This window comes from Chaetodon trifascialis, chromosome 23 (genome assembly GCF_039877785.1).
Source record: "Chaetodon trifascialis isolate fChaTrf1 chromosome 23, fChaTrf1.hap1, whole genome shotgun sequence".
Lineage (NCBI taxonomy): Eukaryota > Metazoa > Chordata > Actinopteri > Chaetodontiformes > Chaetodontidae > Chaetodon > Chaetodon trifascialis.
In genome coordinates this window covers 3,945,440-3,967,500 of record NC_092078.1, presented here as the reverse complement: position 1 = coordinate 3,967,500, position 22,061 = coordinate 3,945,440, and the positions used below count along the sequence as shown (strand labels likewise).

The following is a 22,061-nucleotide window of genomic DNA, read 5'->3' as shown; positions in this document are numbered from 1 at the left end:
TAAGATCTCCACAGCTCGATTTATGCTGCAGAGGGCAGCTTCTTGTCCAGGTAACCAGTTTTCTCTTTGGACATTGATGCGTAAAGCAACGCTGTGACAGCTGAAATGCAAATAACTTCACCTGAAGCTGAACTGAAACCAGGCAAAGCAGCCTCTTTAAGGTGTAAGAAACCACGAGGCTTAAAACCGATGTTTTCTCTGCGATGACGCGTCAAAAGGTTCGGCAGCTGCAGCTCTGATTCGCCCCCGCTTCTCCTCCACGGCGGTGCTCGAGGCTATTAGCATTGTCGCATTTAGAGCCATAAAACAATCCAGGAGGCTCCAGGAGACGATGAGAAGCAGCATTAAGGAGATCATTAAAGATGAGAGTCAGAGTGAGGAAACTGACCTGCGTCTGGGCTTTAAACAGAGCCATCAACCTGACAGGTCAACACATGCGGCTCTGTGTGGCCCCCCGGGACAAAGACCTTCAGAGGAGGGAGGGGGAGAAGCTCCCAGGACCCCCTGCTGCACGCCGGCTTCACGCTCCTGCCATTGTCTGCGGCCACGATGCCTCGACCGAGACTTAAACTCAGAAGTTGCAGTCAGCGGCGTGGAAACGTGGCTCGGGCGCCGCAGGCGGAGCGCTGCCAGGTCTTTTTGCAGCTCTGAGGGTCGAGCCCAGTTTCTACCACATTTCCTGTTTTGAAAGTGTTTGACTTCACCTTAATTTCCACAGCGGGTCCAGAGTCGCCGCGTGAGTCACTCGGTGTTTGACCTACTCTCCAGAATGAGGTCAAAGACTGTGAACACACGATGGGAAGAGCGAGGCAGCACCAGACCTTTCTCCTTTATTTACTTAATATTTTGAACGATTTCCTTATTAGATCTTGCAGTAGAAGTAGCTTAAAACTGTTCCTCGAGGTACAAACAGGTACTTTATGAGTTTCTGCTTCATGGGTGTGTTGGAGCGAAGTGATTTTTACAGGTCTGTAAGTCGTCAGTATCTCACAGAAAAGAGGGAAAATAAACATATTTACAGCAGATTTGCTTTTCTTTATCCCTTTAATCATCTTAGGAGTTATTCCAGAGCTCCTTGTTTGGGCTGGTTGCTGTTAAAATAAGGAACCAGGACATTTAAAGGCCGGTTTCTCGTCAGTTTTCCACGTCACGGCCAGTAAAGTTCCTAAATGCCTCACAGCAGCGTCCACGGCCAAAAGCTGTTCCAGGCTAAGAGCTGCTGCAAGAACAGAAAGATGCACAAATAAGCTTTCAGTAACACACACACACGCACACACACACACCCTCCGTCAACCTCTGCCCTCCAGTCTGAGCCTTGTGAGCTTCTCCTCCCTTCCTCACACCCACGCTCACACAAGGCCTTCTTTATCAGGGCGGGAGGAGGGGGACGGCGGGGATGGAAAGAGAAAAAAGCTCCCACGCTCGCACCGAAGGCACCGGCAGCTAGTGTGTGTGTGTGTGTGTGTGTGTGTGTGTGTGTGTGTGTGTGTGTGTGTGTCGCTGTCCAGCTCCATTGATCACTGATGTTGCAACCGGGGTGTGTGTCCTGAAACGGCCTTTTTTAAGGAAATCATTGAAGGGAGCAAACGAGACAAAGGTGTCCCAGACGGAGAAGCCCTCTCTGGGTTAAGCTGCTGCATTGTGGCCCCTTAGAAAGGTGGAGACCCCCGGTCACTGACAGAGTGGGATTAGATTCAATACCAGAGTGGCAACGGAGGAGAGGAGAGGAGAGGAGAGGAGAGGAGAGGAGAGGAGAGGAGAGGAGAGGAGAGGAGAGGAGAGGAGAGGAGAGGAGAGATGGGAGGAAATAAAAGAGAAGGAAAGGAAAGATGAGGGGAGGAAATTCGCAGAAAGGACAGAAGGGAGAAGGAGGAGAGGAAATTATTGAAAAGAAAGAAAGGGGGTGAAAGGAAAGGAAAGGAAAGGAAAGGAAAGGAAAGGAAAGGAAAGGAAAGGAAAGGAAAGGAAAGGAAAGAAGAGTGAGAGGATGAGAGGAAGGAGATGAGAGATGAATGAAAAGAGGGGATGTCAGGAAAGGAAATGAGAGGAGGACACAAGAGGAACTGAGCAGAAAGGAAAGGAAAGGAAAGGAAAGGAAAGGAAAGGAAAGGAAAGGAAAGGAAAGGAAAGGAAAGAAGAGGGGAAAGGAAAGGAAAGGAAAGGAAAGGAAAGGAAAGGAAAGGAAAGGAAGAAGAGGAGGAGAGGACAGAAAAACTAAGGAAAAGAAAGGAAGAGAAAGAGGAGAGCAGTGAAGTGGAGGGAGATGAGGAGAGAAGAGGAAAGGAAAGGAGACTCTCCCATCAGCACTTCTGTCAGTCATTCTGATTGATCTTCTGTCGTCCATCGATCACCAACGTCCAAACATGAACCCTCAAACTTCCGATGGACCGACACCAACGTGTGAGCAAACACTCTCTCAGGTGAACAGAGCGCGATTTGTGTCGGCCAGAGGAGGAATGTCTCAGCACACACACACACACACACACACACACACACACACACACACACACACACACACACACACACACACACACTTTGGACAGACTCCCCTTCACTGAGATGTAACACACACACTTCACACTGCAGCCATCCTCAGGAGAAGAAAACAGCTGAACTCCTGCTAAGGGTGTTAGCTTAGCATAAAGGTAGTTAGCTTAGCAGATTTCAGTAGCTGTCATCTCATGTTTGACTCTCAGTGAGTGTATTATGTACACATAGTAGTAGTACACACAGTCAAAATCATAGTTTGAACTTGGTCTTAGTCTTAAATTGGATTATTTAGACTCAGGTTTACATCCATTACTGTCTCTGTTGAGTCCACATGACATTTAAGCGTTTACACACAAACCTGTAAATCCAAACACTCAGCACCTCCTCATGTTTGTTTTTAATCCAGAATATTTCCAGCAATTATTCAAAATGTGCTGCGGCCACTTCCCGGTGGGTCTCCTCGCTCGTATATTTTTATTAGCCGCGCTCCCGGGACGAGACTAAATATTTTAAATTCCCATTAAAAAATCCCCCCACCCCCTCGTGCTGGATGGAGCGACGCTTGTTTATGTTTGGCTGCCATGTCAGGCTCAGTCCTGCGACACGGGCGCCGCATGAATTCAGGAGGATCCACCAAAGTGACGGCTTACGAGAAATAAACAGCAGCTAACTGCTGGAAGCATCAGCATGAACGCCCACAAAAGCTCTGACCTGGTATTTAAACTCATATTTTAGCCATAAATTGAGAAAGAACAGATAAAGAAAAGAAGATTTAATATCATTTTCTTGTGTTAATGGCTTCCCAAACATGCAGACTTGTGCATTTTATGAGCCTATAAAAACAGTTTTTAGCACTGAAACGCTGACTGGTGGATGTTTTTCAGTCTGCAGCGGCAGAATTAACAGTCAGGGTCAAGAAGCTCTTTCCCTGCAGGAAAAATCAACTGAATCAAGAGAAGAAGAGCTGTTAGTGAGTGTGACGTCACTGTGTCGCCCGCCGTGTTTGATTGACAGCCGGTCTTTGGGAAATCCAAAGAGCTGCTTCACCCCAAAGATGTTCTTACCACCTTAAGCTCCAGTAATACCATTAAAATCTCACTTAATCTGTGAAAACAAGCCCCTCGTTACAGACTCTGAGCTGTCGGCCACATCAAAGCCCTGCTACCCAGAATCCTCAGCGGCGGCGCACAGCAGGGCCACGCTCGCCCCGCCGACACTGAAGAAACGCCAACCTGTCGAACCTTAACCCTGAGCCGTCATCCAGATCAATACATCATAAAACACGCGCTTTAGCTCCCATAATCCACCACAACAACCCCCCGACACACACACACGAACAGCGACTCTTAACCTCTTCACTCCAGTGACACACACACACAAAAGAAACAATACACACACTCTGGCAGAGTGATAGCCTGGCACACACACACACACAGCTTTGTGTATATGTACACACTGCGAGGAAAAAGTCCATTTTGGGGATGGACGGCGCTCTCGGGGTTGATATGGGGACGACACAAACACACACATGAAAACAGTTCAGCGCTGAGAGGTTTCGTGAGGACGCTCCGAGCGAACACATACACAGAAAGCAAACACTCCTCACTTCCTGTTACGCAATCTGGGACACATAATCCAGAAAATATTATGTGAACAGGGACAAGTTTATTAAGATGCAGTGGAGACACTTTCAAAAAAATTCTTGGCAGCTGATTGGATGAACCACCTGTCCATCACTATCTATCACTGGTTTTATCAGATTGGTCCCTTTATGGATCTCTTCCTTAAATTTACCCACGTCGCAATTCAAAAACATAGCTTGAATCCCAGATTACAAGTGAGAATGTCCGCCAAACCCAATGACAATGATCAACGCAAACCGACCAATCAGCTTACTGTAGCAATAAGACGCTCAGTTAGCTAAAAGCTAATAGAGTCAGCTACAAGAACAAATTAGCCAGGGGTATAATTTAAGCTTTTGGCTTATTTAGAAAGCTTTAGCAGACAAGGGGGGAAGCAAGTGCAAGCTTAGCATGACCCCCAATTCATCATCATCATCATCATCATCATCATCATCATCATCATCATCATCATATTGATTTCAGGTCTTACAGTCCAGCTCCGAACTCTCCACACACAGTTTGTGCACAGGACGACAGCTTATTTCATTATCTTTCATATACTGCATCCACACACACACACACACGCGCACACACACACACACACACACACACACACACGCACACGCGCACGCGCACACGCACACGCACACACACACACACACACACACACACACACACACACACACACACACACACACACACACACACACGCACACGCACACACGCACATCCCCCCCAGGCTGAGTGTCTCTGGTGGAGTATGGAAGCCATTATATCCGGCGAGCAGCGCTGATAATAGCGAAGGCTAAAAGGTCAGTGGCCTGGTGGGACCAGAGAAGGACTGGATTGATCCATCAACGTCATGTGTGTGTGTGTGAGTGTGAGTGTGAGTGTGAGTGTGAGCGTGTGTGTGTGTGCACTTTATCTCACACACACACAGAAATACTCAGACAGGGGTGAAACATTAACTTCTTAACGTGCACTAAATGACCTTGCCCTGTCGTCTCTGGTGTGGTTTCACGACTGGTTTGTGTGTTTATGAGCACGTTCTGTGTGTTTCTACATCCTGTCACATCAAAGCTGCTAAACCAGATTTCAAACTTCATGTTTTTTCAATACGGGCTTCCACTCAAGTATTTTTATGAGAGTCACAACGGATCACGCTAGCCAAAAATCGATAACAATTAGATGAAAACCACGTTAAGCTCCTCCAGGAAAAGCCTTGTGACAGCAGATAAAGAGTCCGCCTCTCGGGCTTAATTCAGCCTTTTTGAAGTGGCGGTTCTGCATGTGTTCACCACAACATCCCTCAAGAGTCTGCGCCTGCTGTAAGACAAAAAAGCTATTTTTCTGTCTTCATTTCCAGATGAAACTGGTCATTAGCTGAAAGCAACCTGTTGAGGAAAATCGACAATAACAGAGCTTCGTTTGTGGCGCTTCATTTAGCAGCTGTGGACAGATCTGAGCCATCAGATTTATGAGCACACAAACTCTTAATTAACATCCACCATAGACTCACCTTTGTTTATTTGCTCTGAAAACCTATTTCATCATCAGTCTCCTCGTGTGAGTGATGCTCAGGATAGTTATTGCTCACGAGAGATTTATGTCTGCTTTGTTTTCTCTGCTGGTTTTAACTTTCAAACTTTGAATCAAAATGTGATGACAGTGGGTTTGTTTGCTCATGTCAGCGCAGCGGATTCAAACACAGGCCTTAGATTAGCTGAGTCTGTTTGAATCCCATTAATAACGTCTAAAGGCATCCTGTGGAGCTTTTTAACACTAGTAGCAGCAGCATCTTAAGATCTTGTCACGAGTCGAAAGCAAAGTTTCCCTCCATGTTTAACGCAAATTTTAACCAATGTTGATATTAATGTTACGGTCGTTTGCTCGGTTAGCCGCTCGCAAAGGACCAACAAGACGCAACTAAGGACATGGATCATTGCGAAACAAGACAGGTACGTTATTTACGTTCAGCTGCCTGATGTGAAACTGTTAACGCTGATTTCACAAGTGTTAGCCGTGTTGTTTGTAGCTGTTACTTTAAATCTATACATTTTAAACGATAGCTAATGTTACACCTTTTCCATCATGGTCGCAAAGTAGCCATTTTTTCCGGCATTTTTCAGTCAATTTCTTGCATTTTTCACCCTTATGAACAACAACTTTTGGTTTCTTGGTTTGATCGATTTGAGCAACGATAAATGGCGCAAATCATCGGCATTTGCAGAGAATCACTTCCTGCCCTCCATCTGCAGTTCGCGGCACAACAAAAGAGCGACATGACGTCAGGTTCAAACAACCTAAAAAACAATGAAATAAAACATTTATGTTTATTTCAGTAAGTTTCGTCCACTGCAGTTTTTTGTCTGTGGTGTTTCGGTCGCATTCTTCACGGACGTCATGATTTGTTCTGTTTGGCTGCTGAAGTCAGCACACTTTGATCGATACACCGACTTTTCCATCTTGGCCAAGCCAAAGCTTTTGCAGTATTTCGACTGCTTTCAAAATTTCGCCGCTTCCACTCAAATGTTTTTACGCACAAATTGAAAATGTGCATAAAACAGTCGGACTGAAACGTAATTAGTGGAAGTAACGCTGCAAGAAACACGATGTGCCAAAAAAAAGAGCAAGAGAAGAAGAAAACCAGACGTGCATGTCAACGACGCAGGAACTTGTCGTGGTCGTTCTTACAGTTTGAGATCAGATTCAGTAAACACCAGAGGAAAAAAAATAAAGCCAGCGATGCGTTCAAGGACTCGTAAATTCAGACAAAAAGGCAGGAAAGCATCAATCTGGCAGCCGTATCCAGAAACATGAAACCTTCGGCTGTTCCCCAGCTGCCCCCCCCCACCTCCTCCACCTTTTGATCTATTCTCTCTCCATCCATCTATTATCCAACTATCAGCCTACAGCTACAGGAGCTGAAGACCCCCCCCCTCCCCCTATTTCTATTCTAATCAAATGGCCACTTTTTTGTTCCCATATTTTCATGCATCACACATCCTGTCTTGGTCTTTTCTCTTCAGTCACCTTTTTATCCTCCTTAATCCACCGTCTTCCTCCCTCCGCCTTACATTTCTATCCCTCCTGTCCTACTTAATCCATCGTTCCTACATTTCCCTCTCCCACCTGTCCCGATCACACTCCGGCCCCTCTCCATCTCCAGGCACTGATTTTAATAAAAACTAGAAAGCTGTTAGACTGTCAGGCTCGTGAAACCTCCAATGAAAAGCTAATGTTTTTGCATATTTTAACACATTTTTCTCCTGCTTTTTTTCATCCAAAATTTAAGGCAGTGTCTTTATCCCACAGCCTCCCAACTCCAGCGAGGGTTGGCTGTCCTGTCATTAAGAGTTATTCACATTAAAAGTATTTGATTGGTCTGGCCGCCAGTGCAGCTTTCCCACAGTGGTCAGAAATGCTGTTTCAGAGGCTTTATTTGATTATAAAAATAACAAATTTCAGGCGAAGACACTCAGTCCCTTTTATTTATGGGAGAACAGACATTAAATATTGATTATCAGCAGCTTAAATCAGTTTTCAAGAGCCCAAAGTCAACCAAAATAACGCAACCAAAGAAATGAATAAACAATCTGGGCAAACTCCTAACCAACAGGAATGCAACACGCCCACTGTCCCCCTCCTCCCCGCACCCACAAATTTCAGTTCCCCTCTCAGAAGTTCCACTAATCCAGCGAGGAACAAACGCGAGGGAAGACACGACTCACGAAATCCCGCTTAACGTCCCCCGAAACCTGGCGAGGGGAGGGATGAAGGCGCGTTTCTGCCAGACGCCACCGAAGGCAGACCGGAGGGACGACGAGGAGAGAGGACCCGGTACACAAAGAGACTTCTGTGTCACTTCAGACCTCAAACTGGAGTCGACTTGCCAGGGTAGCCATGAGAGTGGACCACATCGCATGGTGGAATGTGTGCGTGTGTGTGTGTTAGTGTGTGTGTGGTGCATTCTTGGGTTTGGGGCATGGCTACATTGCAATAAACTGTAAACATATAAACACAGACGCACAGAAAACACAAGCTATGGCTGCAACAGGCCCTCCTTAATCCGACATAATGGCTGGGAAACTGCCTCTAATGTCAACGCGTTAAACATAATCGCTGCCGTGGCCGCTGGAAAATGTTGTAAAGAGAAACCAGAAACAAGGTGGGATGAACAGAACGGGATCTTTGGATGGGACTCCGGCGTGGGACGGCGAGGGCTGGAAGTGAATTTACTGCACAACACCTCAACTGTCAGTCCACCTTTTCCCTCATGGTTCGAGAAACTTCTCCTCCTCCTTCAGCTACACAAACTCTTTAAAAAGCCTCTCAGATCAGCTGAAAATGCATCGTCACAAAGCTGAAAACAGCCTGTTTTTGGAGATACGTGGTTCTCACAGGACGGCCACACTGCAAGTATATGATGATCTCATAGATTAAAGCAGCCGACAGGATAAAAAGTAGTACATTTTGATGATAATACCTGCATACCTTTACTTAAGTAAGGTTTTGAATGCAGGACTTGTAGTGGTATTAGTACTCATGGTGTAGTGTATTAGTACTTCGATCAGCTCCCTCCTCTAAGTGAGCTGCAGGTCAAATTTGCTCATCAGCAGAACACAAAACCCTGCAGGGTTTTTAAACGCTGCTCTCCGTCGCATCAAGGTGCAATTTCGGTGTAATGTGAGGAAAAAAAAACATGGCGAGGTGTGTGTGTGTGTGTGTGTGTGTGTGTGTGTGTGTGTGTATGTGTGTGTGTGTGTGTGTGTGTGTGTGTGTGTGTGTGTGTGTGTGTGTGTGTGTGTGTGTGTGTGTGCTGCCCCCCCCAGTGAGAGTGTGAAGGGGGGGGCTTCTGAAAACGCAGAGCGCCGGACAAAAACAATAACAACTGCAGCCGCCGCAGGTCAGGACTCCTACACCCCCAGCACACACACACACACACACACACACACACACACACACACACACCTCGACATGCATCTCCCACACATCTTTAATATTTCTTTTATGATCTCTTTATGTTTATCTTTTATGGGTTATACTGATGTTCCTATATAAAGAGAGGCTGTTATTTTAGTGTGTGTGTGTGTGTGTGTGTGTGTGTGAGCCTCCAGACGTAGCCTAAAGAAACAGCTAAAGGCTCCAAAGATCAGAGATAGAGACATTCCAACCCCACCCCAACACACACACACACACACACACACACACACACACACACACACACACACACACACACACACACACACACACACACACTCCTGCCTGCGGCTTGGAGCTTGCAGTTATTCTACAGAACAGACAACGATCTTGAAGATGAATGGATTACATCACAGTAAACTGGAGCACTTTGGGTTTTAGGTCACTAGTTGGACAAAACAGGCGATCTGAGCTTGGACGCTGATGAACTGTGCTGGGCGGTTTTGACATTTTATTCACTAAAACTTGATTAATTGGGGGAAAAAAGCTAATCAAAACTTCACATGATCCGTGTTTGCAGCTCTTGTATCCCCTCAGACAGCAGCTCATCCCCACAGCTGGCAGTTCACTGCACATCTTAATATTAAACAAATTTCCATCATCCACGCGGCGCTGAGAGCAACAATTATGTTCATTACAGATTAGCCTGCGTATCATTTTCTCCATTAATCATCTTCCATTCATCATTTGCTCTGTGAAGCAGCCAAAATGACCCCTGTTCCCCACAGCTCAGCGTGACGTCTTCAGTTTATTAAGCCTAGCCAGCGGCCCAAAACCCAAAAATAAGCAGATTACTAAAGAAGACTAAAAACAGAACCACTGATGTTCGGCCTTCCTGGTCATAAATGACTTTATATGATTAAATGATGATCTAAATTAAACATGCAAAACTCAGTGTAAGTTGCTGGAAACATGCACACACTCATCAATATACTCTATTGTGTTCGCTGCAGCACAACATATGCTTTGGGTTAGCTAGGACAGTTAGCACAGCAGTTCAGGGCAGAGGATGTGGAAACACACACACACACACACACACACACACACACACACACACACACGTGCACCCACACGTGCACACACACGTGCACACACACACACACACACACACAGAGCAGAGACAATAGCATCTCTATCTGATGGCATCCTCATCTACCCCCCGCAGAGCAGATTGCTACTGGAGGCTACCTTTACTGGAATGTAGGGAGTAACACACACACACACACGCACGCACGCACGCACGCACGCACGCACGCACGCACGCACGCACGCACGCACACACACACACACACACACACACTGTTTACCGACCCAAGACATTTGGTTGCATACCTCCGACCACATGTCAAAACATTCTTTTGTAAAATCCCTGGATTTCTGTTCCTGTCAACAGTGGGACGAGAGAGAGCGATCGCCATCTCCATCTCTGCTGCCTGTTCTGAGCGAATCAAACCGCTCGCAGTGTTTTCAAACGCGCTCAGCTGGAGTGCTCCCCGCAAGACACATGGTGCGATTTCCACAAGAAATAAGAAGCTAAATGCCTCTCGGTCGCCAACAGGAAAACAACTTCGTAAACAGCCCTCATACCCACATGTGGCACATCTCGGTTTGGGTTCTGAACTTGTGCAACGAGATACTTCAAAACCCCGCAGCTAACAAGAGTGTCGCTTATTTAACAGTTAAGTTTGCAATCCTCAGAGCAGATTCATCAGCTGTCATCATGTTAAAGGGTCTTGCAGAAGTTTTCTCCACGATAAACTCACTGATTCAGATCCTGATCTGATGATCCGAGTCCAAGACTGAGGCAAGATAACAAGAGTCTCTGATAAGACTTTCGCATATTTCTCATGATCTTCTACATGTCTTTGAAACCTGAGACTTGATTAAATACACTGACGCCAAACACGAACGACTGCTGTTCAGCTTCAAGAGGGATTCAACCTCAGATCAAGAAGGTTTAGGGCCTGATAAGCATCCATACAGCTGTATCTGTATCCCCGTTCAAGCAATAAGTTCATCATGATTCACGGTACCTGACGCCAAAAACATGCAGCAAAGAAGGTCATATACATGACATATGAACCTTTGGGGAAGCTACACCACCAAAATAATAACCCAAAATTCACAGAAACGGCCACAAGTTTCTCCCCAGAACTCAAGAAAAGTCCAAACCAAACCTCCACGGTTCAGTCAGACCAGTGCAGAGAGTCTTTGGCTCGGTTCATCTCGGGTCCACAGCTCAACACAAATTAACTCTTTGGAATGCAAAAACAAAAAAGACAAGACGAGGAGCTCGGCTCAGTCAAAGCTTTCCCAAAGACGCCTCCCGCCGTGGGTCAGCGGTTCACGGCTGGTTTCGGCGGTTGGACGGTCTGGGAGATGGACCGGGAGGAGAATGGCGAGGATGAATCCAGCTTTGCAGAACATGTGGACCACAAAGAAGATGGACTGTGTAGCGCTCAGCTGGGGGTAGCCAGGCTAGTGGCTAGTCAAGGGTTTTTTCAAGGGTCGTCCTCATTGGCGAATGGGTTTTTGCGTGACAGTTCAGTGCCCTGGACGTAGTTTGGTGCAGCAAGCGTGAGTTTCTGCTTACCCAATTCCTACAACGTAAGCACTGACGATGTTGCTAATTAGCCGAAGCGTTCGTGTACTGAGTGCACACGAATGATCGTGCTTGCCTGCCCATGGTGGGCCTGTTTTCATTTCTGGTGGACGTTAGCTAGACATGTAATGCTAAATCATGCTAATTAGCCCAGGGAATCAGTGGAGGTTGTGTGTAGCATTGGCGTTAACCAATGGACTTTTGCCACTGCTATCTTAACTGTCATCATCTTTCATTTTTAGGGCGAATGAAGCTTCCTTTTATCATATTTGACATGTGCAAAACATTTCTTGGTATAATATCACATTGAGTCTCTTTGAAAACAAACTGGAGGTAATAACAGTTCCCCCAACTCCACAGACACACATGAATGATGAACATAAGATAATGAAGGTTGCCCACCAGCGAGGCTTTCAGTCCACTCAGACAGACTCTGGTACAACATGAGGGGTCTGATGTTCATTTAGATAGCAGACATGTCTGCTCTGCAGAGGTCTGTTGGGAAAAACAGACTCAAGCAACTGGAATCCATAAAAACAAAGATGGACGAGTGTTAAAAAGATCCCACGATTCTTCAATTAACAGCCGTCACTGAGGCAACTGGTGCTTCGCTGCGAAACAGGATGTCGCCTTACGGCAGCCTGGCACGTCTCACCAGACGTTTTCAGCAAAAAGCGTTTCTTGGTTGCCGAACTGTCCAATGGGAACCCCTCCACCCCTCCTCAAAGTCACGGACCGCAATGCAGACGAAAACAGTCGAGGAGACGCAAAAACTCACAGATTTCCCCAGAGAGCTCGCAGTGGATCACAAAACCACATATGACAGTGAGCTGACAGCTCGGCTGCAGCTGCTCCGTCGAACACAACAATGGAAGGAACTCATCACTTAGCCGCCGCCACCGCATTTGAAAAAGGACACTAGAAACTGTCAGCAAACACACGGGATTGACAGCTGCTAGTTTGAAGTGATAAATGACCTAAAACACGACTGCGTGGCTCTTGTCTGTAAACATGCACAGCGGTCCGGCCCAGGCATGTCCACAGATCAGTAAGGATGCACGTAAGGTTCATTTTTGTTCATATTTCGAGATTATTTATCTTCAGTGGACTTTGGAGGGTTCTTCGGCTAATTCACCGTTTGGTATTCAGTGTAAGTTAAGCATAAGTTTAGCATGCCTGCTTTATTAGCTTTCTAGCAAAAGCACAAACTAGCATTAGCATATCATTAGTGAACTACACTATTCAGAGAGGTTACGGGTGTTTTTAGGGTAGCCTTCATTCATTGTAAAATTTAAACACTGTTTGGGGGCAAATAACTTATATTTTGTAATTTTATAGTATTTTATAGCATAGAATCTCATGATGTCAAATAACTGTCCTTCATTCACATTAATCAGGAACATGTGTTTGCATTTTAGGACATGTTAGCTTGAGACTGCGCTGTGTTGCCATTAAATCATGTCTGTGGCCATTAAAGACATATTTAATGGCTGTTTTGCAGGTTTTTCATTGCATAAACATCAGGTAGAAACATTAAAGAGTCCGTCTACGAAAGTTTTTGGAGCTAACGTAAATTAGCTAGCTAGCTGCGAATTGTAAGTGGTAAATCTTGTAAGAGCTGATTTCAAAATCCTCCCTCTCACCTACACGGCTTGAAATGAACTTTACTTTCCATTCAGTCCATCTCGTCCTTTACGTTGATTATTCCTCGACTCAGACCGGACTCTTCTGGTGGTCGGGCCTTCATCCATTGAGCTCCACTTCTTGGGAACAATCTACCACTGCACGTCCAGCTCTGTTGACACTCTGAAATCCAGTTCGCTGTGATCTCTCCCGATTTCCCCGACTGTTTTCCCTCCTTGACGAGCAGCTGCCACACCCTGTTACGACTCTACGATCTCTGTTTTTAGAATTTCAAACCTCCACCTACACAAACACGTATGCTTTTCCACGCCGGCACAACGACCTTTGCGTGTGTTTCCACTGACGCTAAGCTAACGGCTGTCTGGCTAACTTTGAGCAGATAAAACCTTAAACTCTGCGTGTCATCACAGCTGATCACTGGCCCTGAGAAAAACAAGTATTCAAGGCTGAAAATGATGTGTTTGAGCAAAGCACCCTCATGTACGAACACACACATGCACGATATCTCCACACCCATCCACACACACACACACACACCCCACAGTGGTAATTTGTTATGCTCCTGGTGGAATGTTGACCAAATGGCTTATATCCCTCTGCTGTCTCAGACTCGGGAAAAGCCTCCCTTCCCCCTCCTGCAGCATACACGCTCTCCAAAGGGCCACGAACACACACTCCTCAAAACGTGGGCAGCTGGCACATTTTTACACGCTTTCTGTCCCGTGCACACGGCCACGAAAAACGCTCGATTAATCTGACTGATCGTTAATAAAACAGAGGCTGGACTGGACAGGGACCCCAGGTCTGACCCACTGCCTGCTGGAGGGATTATGTGCCCAATCAGGCCTGGAAATACCTCAGATTTCTTCTCTTCATAATCACAATTAAGCTCGTTTTGTCCGAGCAACAGTCAACAGTCAACAGTTTACAGAGACGCAATCCTCATGTTTGAGAAGCTGGAAGCAGCAAATTTTTGTCTTTTTCTCTTGATTTGAAGCTTGTTGTGAACTTGTGGTCTAATTGTTTCAGTGCTACACCCCAAAAAACTCCTGTGGCTGCAATCTCAGCGTGTTTCGACCCCCCCGTACGATACCACCTCTTGTTTTCACTCGAGGGTCTAAATTTTGGTCACGTCATCTCAGCTCTGCGGCCAGTGAGCAGCTTGCAGATGAAGGACGAGAGACAAGGAAAAAGCTGGTAAATGGGATTATTTTGTCAAACGGACACAACTGTGTGATGAACACTACACAGGCTGCATGTGTTTCAGGAAATCGTGTCAAAGTTATTTCTGGATTTTTCTGCATAAATCAAAGCTCTTAGTGGAGACACGCTACTTCAGGTGGCACAAAGACGGCACTGGCAGCCATGTTGGAGGTTTTCCTGGGTGTCAGTGGCTACGAGAGCATTTCTTTTAAACCATAAATAAAGTTGAATGAGTTTATGTAGCTGCATCTCTCTTGCACTATATATCTTTCTCACACACACACACACACACACACACACACACTTGCTCGTCCCTCTCTCTCGGAAGTGAGAGGATTAAGACTGTATTCAGCTGTGGTCCATGCAGACACAGTAAACCTCTGTGTGGATGGAAACTCTCTCTGGACCTAAAACACATTACACACTCATGCTTTCACTCTCTCTCTCTCTCACACACACACACACACACACACACACACACACACACACACACACACACACACACACCTCAGCTCTACCTTCCCACCATGTTCCCGTCTTTCTCGTCTTTCCTTCAAGGACTTCACACTTAATCATTAAACACTTCTCTGCGCCACAGCTCCCTGTCCAGCACTCGTCGCCCGAGCTACTTTATTGTGTCCGTGTGTTTCGGGATGTGTGTGTTCGTGTGTGTGTGTGTTTTAACTAGCCACTGGACACAAAACAGCCACAGAGCACAGTTTGATTTTTATCTCCTTTAGCAGTCCCAGTCACATTTTCCCAGGGGCTGTGTTACTGTGTGTGACTTGGTGTGTGTGTGTGTGTGTGTGTGTGTGTGTGTGTGTGTGTGTTTCCAGATGACTGAGCCAGGCTTTTCCATTCCCCGCTGTGGTGCTGTGGTGAATATAGAAGCAGGCCGCCGGCCAACATTTACACCAGAGTGGGCGAGAGACAGCGAAGGAGAGGCTGAGAGAGAGAGCAGAGGTTGCATGTCAGGCGGCCTACTTATGCACTGGACTGAACACACACACACACACACACACACACACACACACACACACACACGGACCACCCCCAGCAGAACACACACCAATAATTACTTGCAGTAATTCAAAGACACCCTCCTCATTTCCAGCAGCTCACCGCCCGCAGCGTAAAACCGTGAGAAGAGGCCGAGAGGAAGCGTAGGCCCCCTCGCCTTCGTCGCCAAAGACGAGGTCACGTCGACATCTGGGAGCACGCACTAAATCCTCAAACTCCCCACGAACACACCTGAAAATGAAACCAGCCTCTCAGAGCTCTGCAGAGACGAGCGCAGGCCGCAGCGCGTGACTGCAGTGCACGCCGGTGTCACTGAAAGACTCTGCAAAAAGGGGATCGAACTACGAGCAAACGAGCACCAAGCAACACTGACTGCAACCTTTCTTAATGAGGATGTCCACATTTCTGCCTCAAACTCAGCCATCTGAAGCGGTTTTAGTCATCTGTCAGCACTCGGGCGTTCTTGCATTCCAGTGGATGAAGTGACAGGGATGAACTGAGCCTCAGCGACCCCCTCGGGACCCCCTTTTAGCACCCCTGAGGGGACCCTCTGACCTCCAGGTTTGAGAGCCCAACCGCTGCATTGCATGAAACAGGGCTTTTTCCTCATTCACAGACAGTGACAGCTGACAAACATCACCTGGCCCGGACGTTTGCTCCAGCTTTGGACAATAACTTTTTATTCACTGCTGGAGGAAGAGGAGGAAGAGGGGGGCCTTCGACGGTGGCCGTGCAGGAGTCAGGGTGCAGGAAAAGCAGTGAGGACTTTTTCAGACTTGATGCATTGGGTTGAAAAGTTTAAACCAAAGGACGAGCAGCCAAAAGCACAGATGGGTGAATGAAGCCTGCAAAACTAACCACAATTGCTGTTTTGCTTGAGCGTTGCAACATCCTGAAGAAACTCCTGACCTCAGTTTGAGTGTGATACCGAGAAAATCTGCGCGGGGAAAAGTCACTCTGGAGTGCTTTAAACACACTTTTCAGCAGTTCCAGCTCGTGTGAGTGACACTTCCCATACAAACAGCGGGGTCGTTCAAGCTAACTGTTATGGTCAACTTACTTTAGTGATGATGAGCGGCTCGCCGTGCTCGAGCCCTCCTTTCAGCGTGAACCCCCAAGGCGCGCCCCCGCTCAACTGGACCTGAATGTGGTGGAAAGAGACGAGCTGCTCAACCGTTTCCATTCTCCTCCGTGTCTTTCTTCTTCTCTCTCTGTCTCCGTCGGTGTATTGACCCGGCTTGTGTCGTTGCTAGCTAGCGGCGCCGGTAGCGGTCCCTCGGCTTCTCCATCACCGCTCTACCAACAACAACGAATGGATGGATGGATGGATGAGTGGAAGGAAGGAGTGAGTGGAAGAGGGGGAGGGAGGAAAGTTTTAGCTAGCGACAAGCCGGTCAAAGTTAGTTCTGATATGTCGGCTAACTTCCGGTCAAGGTGTTTATCGGCGAAGAAAAGTTAACGTTTGCTTGTTTTGCGGTTTTAATCTCGCTCCATATCTTATCAAATGGTTGTACAGATTGTTTCATTTCATACCTGAAGTTAATTTCCTGCTTGCGTCCCCGAAAAAAAACAGCTACAGCGCTTTTATTTGTACATCCACATCAAATACATCCGGTTACTGTGGCTAGCTCGACGCAACTACAAACTTTGGGAAAACTTTGGGCACAGCGGTGGGCGGCACCTCCCACTATTCGAACGGCGGGATGTGATTGACGGAGCGCTTCACCAGTAGGAGAAAGGCTGTGGCTGAACGTGTCCAATGACAAGCCAAGATGGGGAGGGGCTACAGGCAGGCTCACGGCGGCAACAGCAGCCAAACAACAGTGTCAGAAGTGAGTGGCTTTTCATTAGAAACACGAAACCCGCCACTTACATTTGTCCATTTTACCTACTGGTGACCACGCGCCCCCAAAACAATGAGAATTTTAGTGGTCCAACAGTAACACTTAGAAACTACAGAACAAATGCAACAAAACTACAAATCCAACAGTATTTTGGATAATACTGTTACTGCTACTTTTACAATACTCCACTACATTTATTTGACAGCTTTAGTTACTTTTCAGATTCAGATTGTTCATACAAAATAGAAATTAAGTACATTCTGATATATTAGCATACATTAAGCTACTACTACTACTACTACATGGATAGAAGCACATTCTGCTGAAAATGAATATTTTTGCAATGTAGTTTTGCCAATTACGTAAGGAAGTGAATGCATCTTCAACCACTGAACTCACCTGGAAATCCTTGTGATGGCAGTGCATCCAGGAAGCATCACACCTGTATTTTTACCTCCTTGCATGTGATTGGATCACCAAAGGCACCTTTTAATGGCACATGGACCAATGTCCTTCTCCGACCTGCTGAATCTGCTCAAATGAAGTCCCTCATTTTTCAGCTGAAAGCAAACCCTGTCAAAGCCTTCATTCTTCCACACTGAAGCTCTGCAGACCTGCAGCGTGAACTGCAACAGGCCAACAACAACATTTGCTATCACGTCCTGCACATTTCTAAAGCTTTAGCAGCCTGTTTGTCTGACAGCCATATTAAGAAACATTCAAACGAGCAGTTAGAGGCTCTCAAACATGAGCTTCCAGCCATTTTTGTTAATTCTCAGCTACTGAAATCCACAAAACTTGGTTGTTGTTTTCAGCTGTGTTATGATGCATGTCAATAACGCACACAGGTAGAGTTTTCCAGGGTATGAAACTGACAGTCACTTCAGCCTTTTTTGGTTAATTTCTTTATGGAATTAAACTTCTCGACCACGTTTCTTCCTCAGACCCTCATATAGCCATTTGCTGCATTTCCCCCACAGTTTGAAGTTTTCCCACAGTCTCCCTGCAGACTGAAGTGATCAGGATTGGAGATAATCACCATTGTGGAATGCCACCACGCTGCAGTGGCACTCGGCTGAATGTGCGTGTGTTTGAAAGAGTGACTGTGTTTCTTTGCATCAAGAGAAAGAACAAGCAAACGAGGGACGACAGAGAGAATCAAAGAGAAAGGGGGACAGATGTGAACATGCCCAGACATCCCACTTCTCACCCGCACCGGGAGCAGTTTGTTTTGGTCAGATCAATTTTTTCCAGCACGTTTTTATTTCATTTCTTGTCATTTTAAGCAGTTTTTGCAGCATTTCATTCAGTTGATATCCTTAGTTTGTGTTATTAATCTGAAGAGTAACCAGTAACTTATTAAAAGGTATCAAATGAATGTAGTTGAGTAAATGGTATAATTTTTATACCACTGACGTGCGGCAGAGTGGATGTATAAAGTATCAAAAAGTGGAAATACTGGCCTCAAAATTGTACTCGAGGAAATACACTTGATTACTTTCACTTTTAATGTTACTAAAATGTGTAGAAAATGTTATGTCACCATGGCATCACACAGTCTTGTGTCGATGTGTCATTCCACCACCTGGCGGCGCCAAAGTGATGCAAATCTTAGACAACTCAAATCCAAACTGAAAACATGCACTTCATTTAATCGCGTCCTTTTCCTGAATCCAGATTTCGAGTCTGTCAGAATAAATTGTCGAGCATGTTGCAATGGAAATCTCAGATTTTCAAAATGTGCACTTTGAGGGCGCCTGAGAAAAGCTGTTCAGAAAAGGTTTATTTTATTCCTGCAGTTGATTTTTTAAAAAGTGGGATCATTTGGATGAATCCAAGCAGACGCATGGACGTGAAACTGATGCATGAAAAGAAGTCCATAAACTTCTGGTGGTAGAAAATAAAACTATGTGTCAAAGTTAAGCAGATCCACAAAGTCAGAACTAAATATGTGAAAACTAAAATATTAATAAATGTAAAACATCTGACAATGAATGAAAAAGATATGTGAATTAACTCAATATTTACATTTAAAACATTTGCAAATTGACTCAATAATTTGTGCACAGCACGCAAGACATAAATCACAACATTAGTCCATCCTGCCACATTTACGCGCTTTTACGCACAGATCACGTGGCACCCACGCGCTGCTGCTGCGTCTTACGCACAGCCGAGGGGTTAATTGAGGTCACCGCCAATCTCAGGAAGTTGATTGTCATTTCTAATGTGGCCAGTGGCCAGGTGAGCCTGTAAAGCACGTACTCGGCCGTGCGGAGGATGGTAGCCATCAATAGCCGCGTCGGTGGTGCTCGCTAGCGCCAAAGGTTTTATAACAAACATGAGGGCGACCCGCAGCAAACACCGCGCACTGCGTGTCTGTTTCCTGTCCTTCTTTATCTTCCTGCTGTGCTCCACCTGCACCGGTGTCACGGCCGGCCGGAAAATGGCCTCTCATCGTCCCGCGTCGAAGCGCAGCGGTCAGAGTCACCAGAGCGCAAAGCTCCAAGGCGCGCACCACCGGCCGCTGACGGACGAGCAGAAAGCGGACCAGAACCTGCAGTTCATGTTGAGTTTGTACCAGAGCGCGGCCGAACCGGACGGCAGGCCCAAGCAGCACCGAAAGTTCGGCTCCAACACGGTCCGTCTGCTGAGACCGTCGGCGTCGTCGGTGCGTTACCTGCCAGCGTCAAGAGGTGAGATTAAGATTGTTAATTGATCTCCAGGTATCAGCACCTACAGGCCTTATTAATTAAACTCAAAGACCTGCTATTTAAGACTGGAACGTGTTATTCTGGCAGGCTCCAAACTCCATGATGAAACTGCTTTTCCTCCTTTTTTAATAGCAGAGGATGAGGTTACAGCCTCTAACCAGTGGACCCATTCATTTAACATTTCCTGGCAGGTTTTACTGGTTCTAACTAACAAATACAAATATTTATTTATTTAAAGAGGCAGATGTTTTGAAACTATCATGCAGAATATTTGTCATTTTTTCTGCATTTTTTTGTTTTCAAATCAGATTTTCACCCAGTTTGGCCTCTCCGTCAAGTCTTTTACTGATTTCATTGGAAGTTGGAGAATTGAGGAGTAAGATTTTAAGATTTTGGTCAAAATCAGTGCAGCAAAGGCTGAGATATTGTGACTTTTAGTTGTGCGTATGGGTTAAGCAAAAATACTAGATAATGCACTTTATAATGTGGGCTTCTATCAAACATGTGCAGCCTCCAAGAGTTGAGTTTTTTTATTATTATCTTTGATTAAATAATGAGCCCTAAGCATCTTGGGTAATAAAAGGTGCGAGTTGATGAAGTCAGAGAAGGATTCACCTCCTCTTCTGTGCCCCTCTCCTCCTTCAGATCACCACTACAGCTTCACAGTCCAGTACAACGTCGACACTCTTCCCTCGGAGCAGCTGATCCGAGCCTCGTTCATCCACCTCCGCTCTTCATCCTCCTCCCCCTCCACCCCAAGCTCGAGCGCCACCCAGGCCCTCGAGCTGCCCCGCTGCAGGGCTCAGATCACATCACTGGGCAAAGAGAGCCTGGTCACCCTGGAGCCCCACGAGCGGTGGACGGAGACGGACGTCACCGCGCACGTCCAGCAGGGGAGGACCCAGGGCACGGGGGGGCACTTAACCCTCACTGCCCAGTACTGGTGCACAGAGCCTGGAGTCGCCGAAGAGGACGGCAGCCTCTCACGGTGGTGGGCTCGTCTTCAAGGCAGAAAGAGATGGACAGGTGGACCTCATCTTGAAGTCCCGGCTCTTCTTCTATACCTGGAGGAGGAAAGGGAAGTGAAGGACTGGATGGGGGACTTGCTGGGGGCTGAAGGGGAAGACATCATGAGGCGAATCGGTCTGTGGCACCCTTCGGTTCGCCGCCTCCGCCGCTCCGAAGACCCTTCATCTTCAGAGCCCAAAGATCCTTCGCTGGACATCCTGAAAAACGCCCCTACTTCTTCTTCGTCCTCTTCTTTTTCCACCTCCACCTCCACCTCCATCATCTCCGACATCCCCAACTACAAACGCAAAGCCGGCACGCCCAAGAACCGCTGCAAGCTCCACTCCTTCCGCCTCTCCTTCGATGAGCTCGGCTGGGGTCACTACTTCATCGCTCCGCCGGTGTACAACCCGCGGTTCTGCCAGGGCAGCTGCCCGAGGGTGCTCCACTACGGCTACCACTCCCCCAACCACGCCATCATCCAGACGGTCATCAACGACCTGGGCGTCGGGGACGTCCCTCCTCCGTCCTGCGTGCCTTACAAGTACATGCCCATGAGCGTGCTGGTGGTGCACAAGAAGAAGGTGGAGTACAGGGAGCTGGAGGACATGGTGGCCGAGTCGTGCACCTGTCGCTAAAGACTCTGGAGGACACTTGAATGACTCGGCTATGCTTCGCAGTGAGGGAAGAGACTAAAGGGGGCAGATGTGGTGGCTCATCTGTTTGATCTACAGCTTGGCGGCGAACCGTAATGAGCTCGAGAGGAGGAGGAGGAAGTTGTTGTGGTTTCAGATCTTCACCATCCCTGTTGAAGCACTTTAAAAAGCCAGCTATGGCCTGAGAAGAACTGTGGCTTGTGCAGACTATTTATGTCTATTTACTGATTTTCTTTTGTGCTGTGAGCTGTTTAAAGCACCGTGCAGACTGGTGAATG

At 46.8% G+C, this 22,061-nt stretch overlaps 2 protein-coding genes across 2 annotated transcripts in view; one reads left to right on the top strand and one right to left on the bottom strand.

Annotated features, from left to right (window-relative positions):
- Positions 1–16,744, bottom strand: part of shroom4 (shroom family member 4) — a 56,680-nt gene extending 39,936 nt beyond the window's left edge. The window contains exon 1 of the mRNA XM_070993765.1: positions 16,622–16,744. Within this exon, the coding sequence (XP_070849866.1) occupies positions 16,622–16,744 (123 nt within the window). The remainder of the gene's footprint in view (positions 1–16,621) is intronic.
- Positions 16,745–19,746: 3,002 nt separating this feature from the next.
- On the top strand, positions 19,747–21,765 carry bmp15 (bone morphogenetic protein 15). Its single transcript, XM_070993511.1, has 2 exons — positions 19,747–20,101; positions 20,765–21,765. Exons 1-2 carry the CDS (start codon positions 19,747–19,749, stop codon positions 21,763–21,765), a joined length of 1,356 nt encoding a protein of 451 aa, XP_070849612.1.
- Positions 21,766–22,061: the final 296 nt, after the last annotated feature.

What these genes read in the sequence shown, in the direction of transcription:
- bmp15 (XM_070993511.1), top strand. Translation starts at nt 19,747, where the DNA reads ATGAGGGCGACCCGCAGCAAACACCGCGCACTGCGTGTCTGTTTCCTG. An exon ending in TTACCTGCCAGCGTCAAGAG is followed by an intron (nt 20,102 to 20,764) that starts GTGAGATTAAGA and finishes CTCCTCCTTCAG; the next exon opens with ATCACCACTACAGCTTCACA.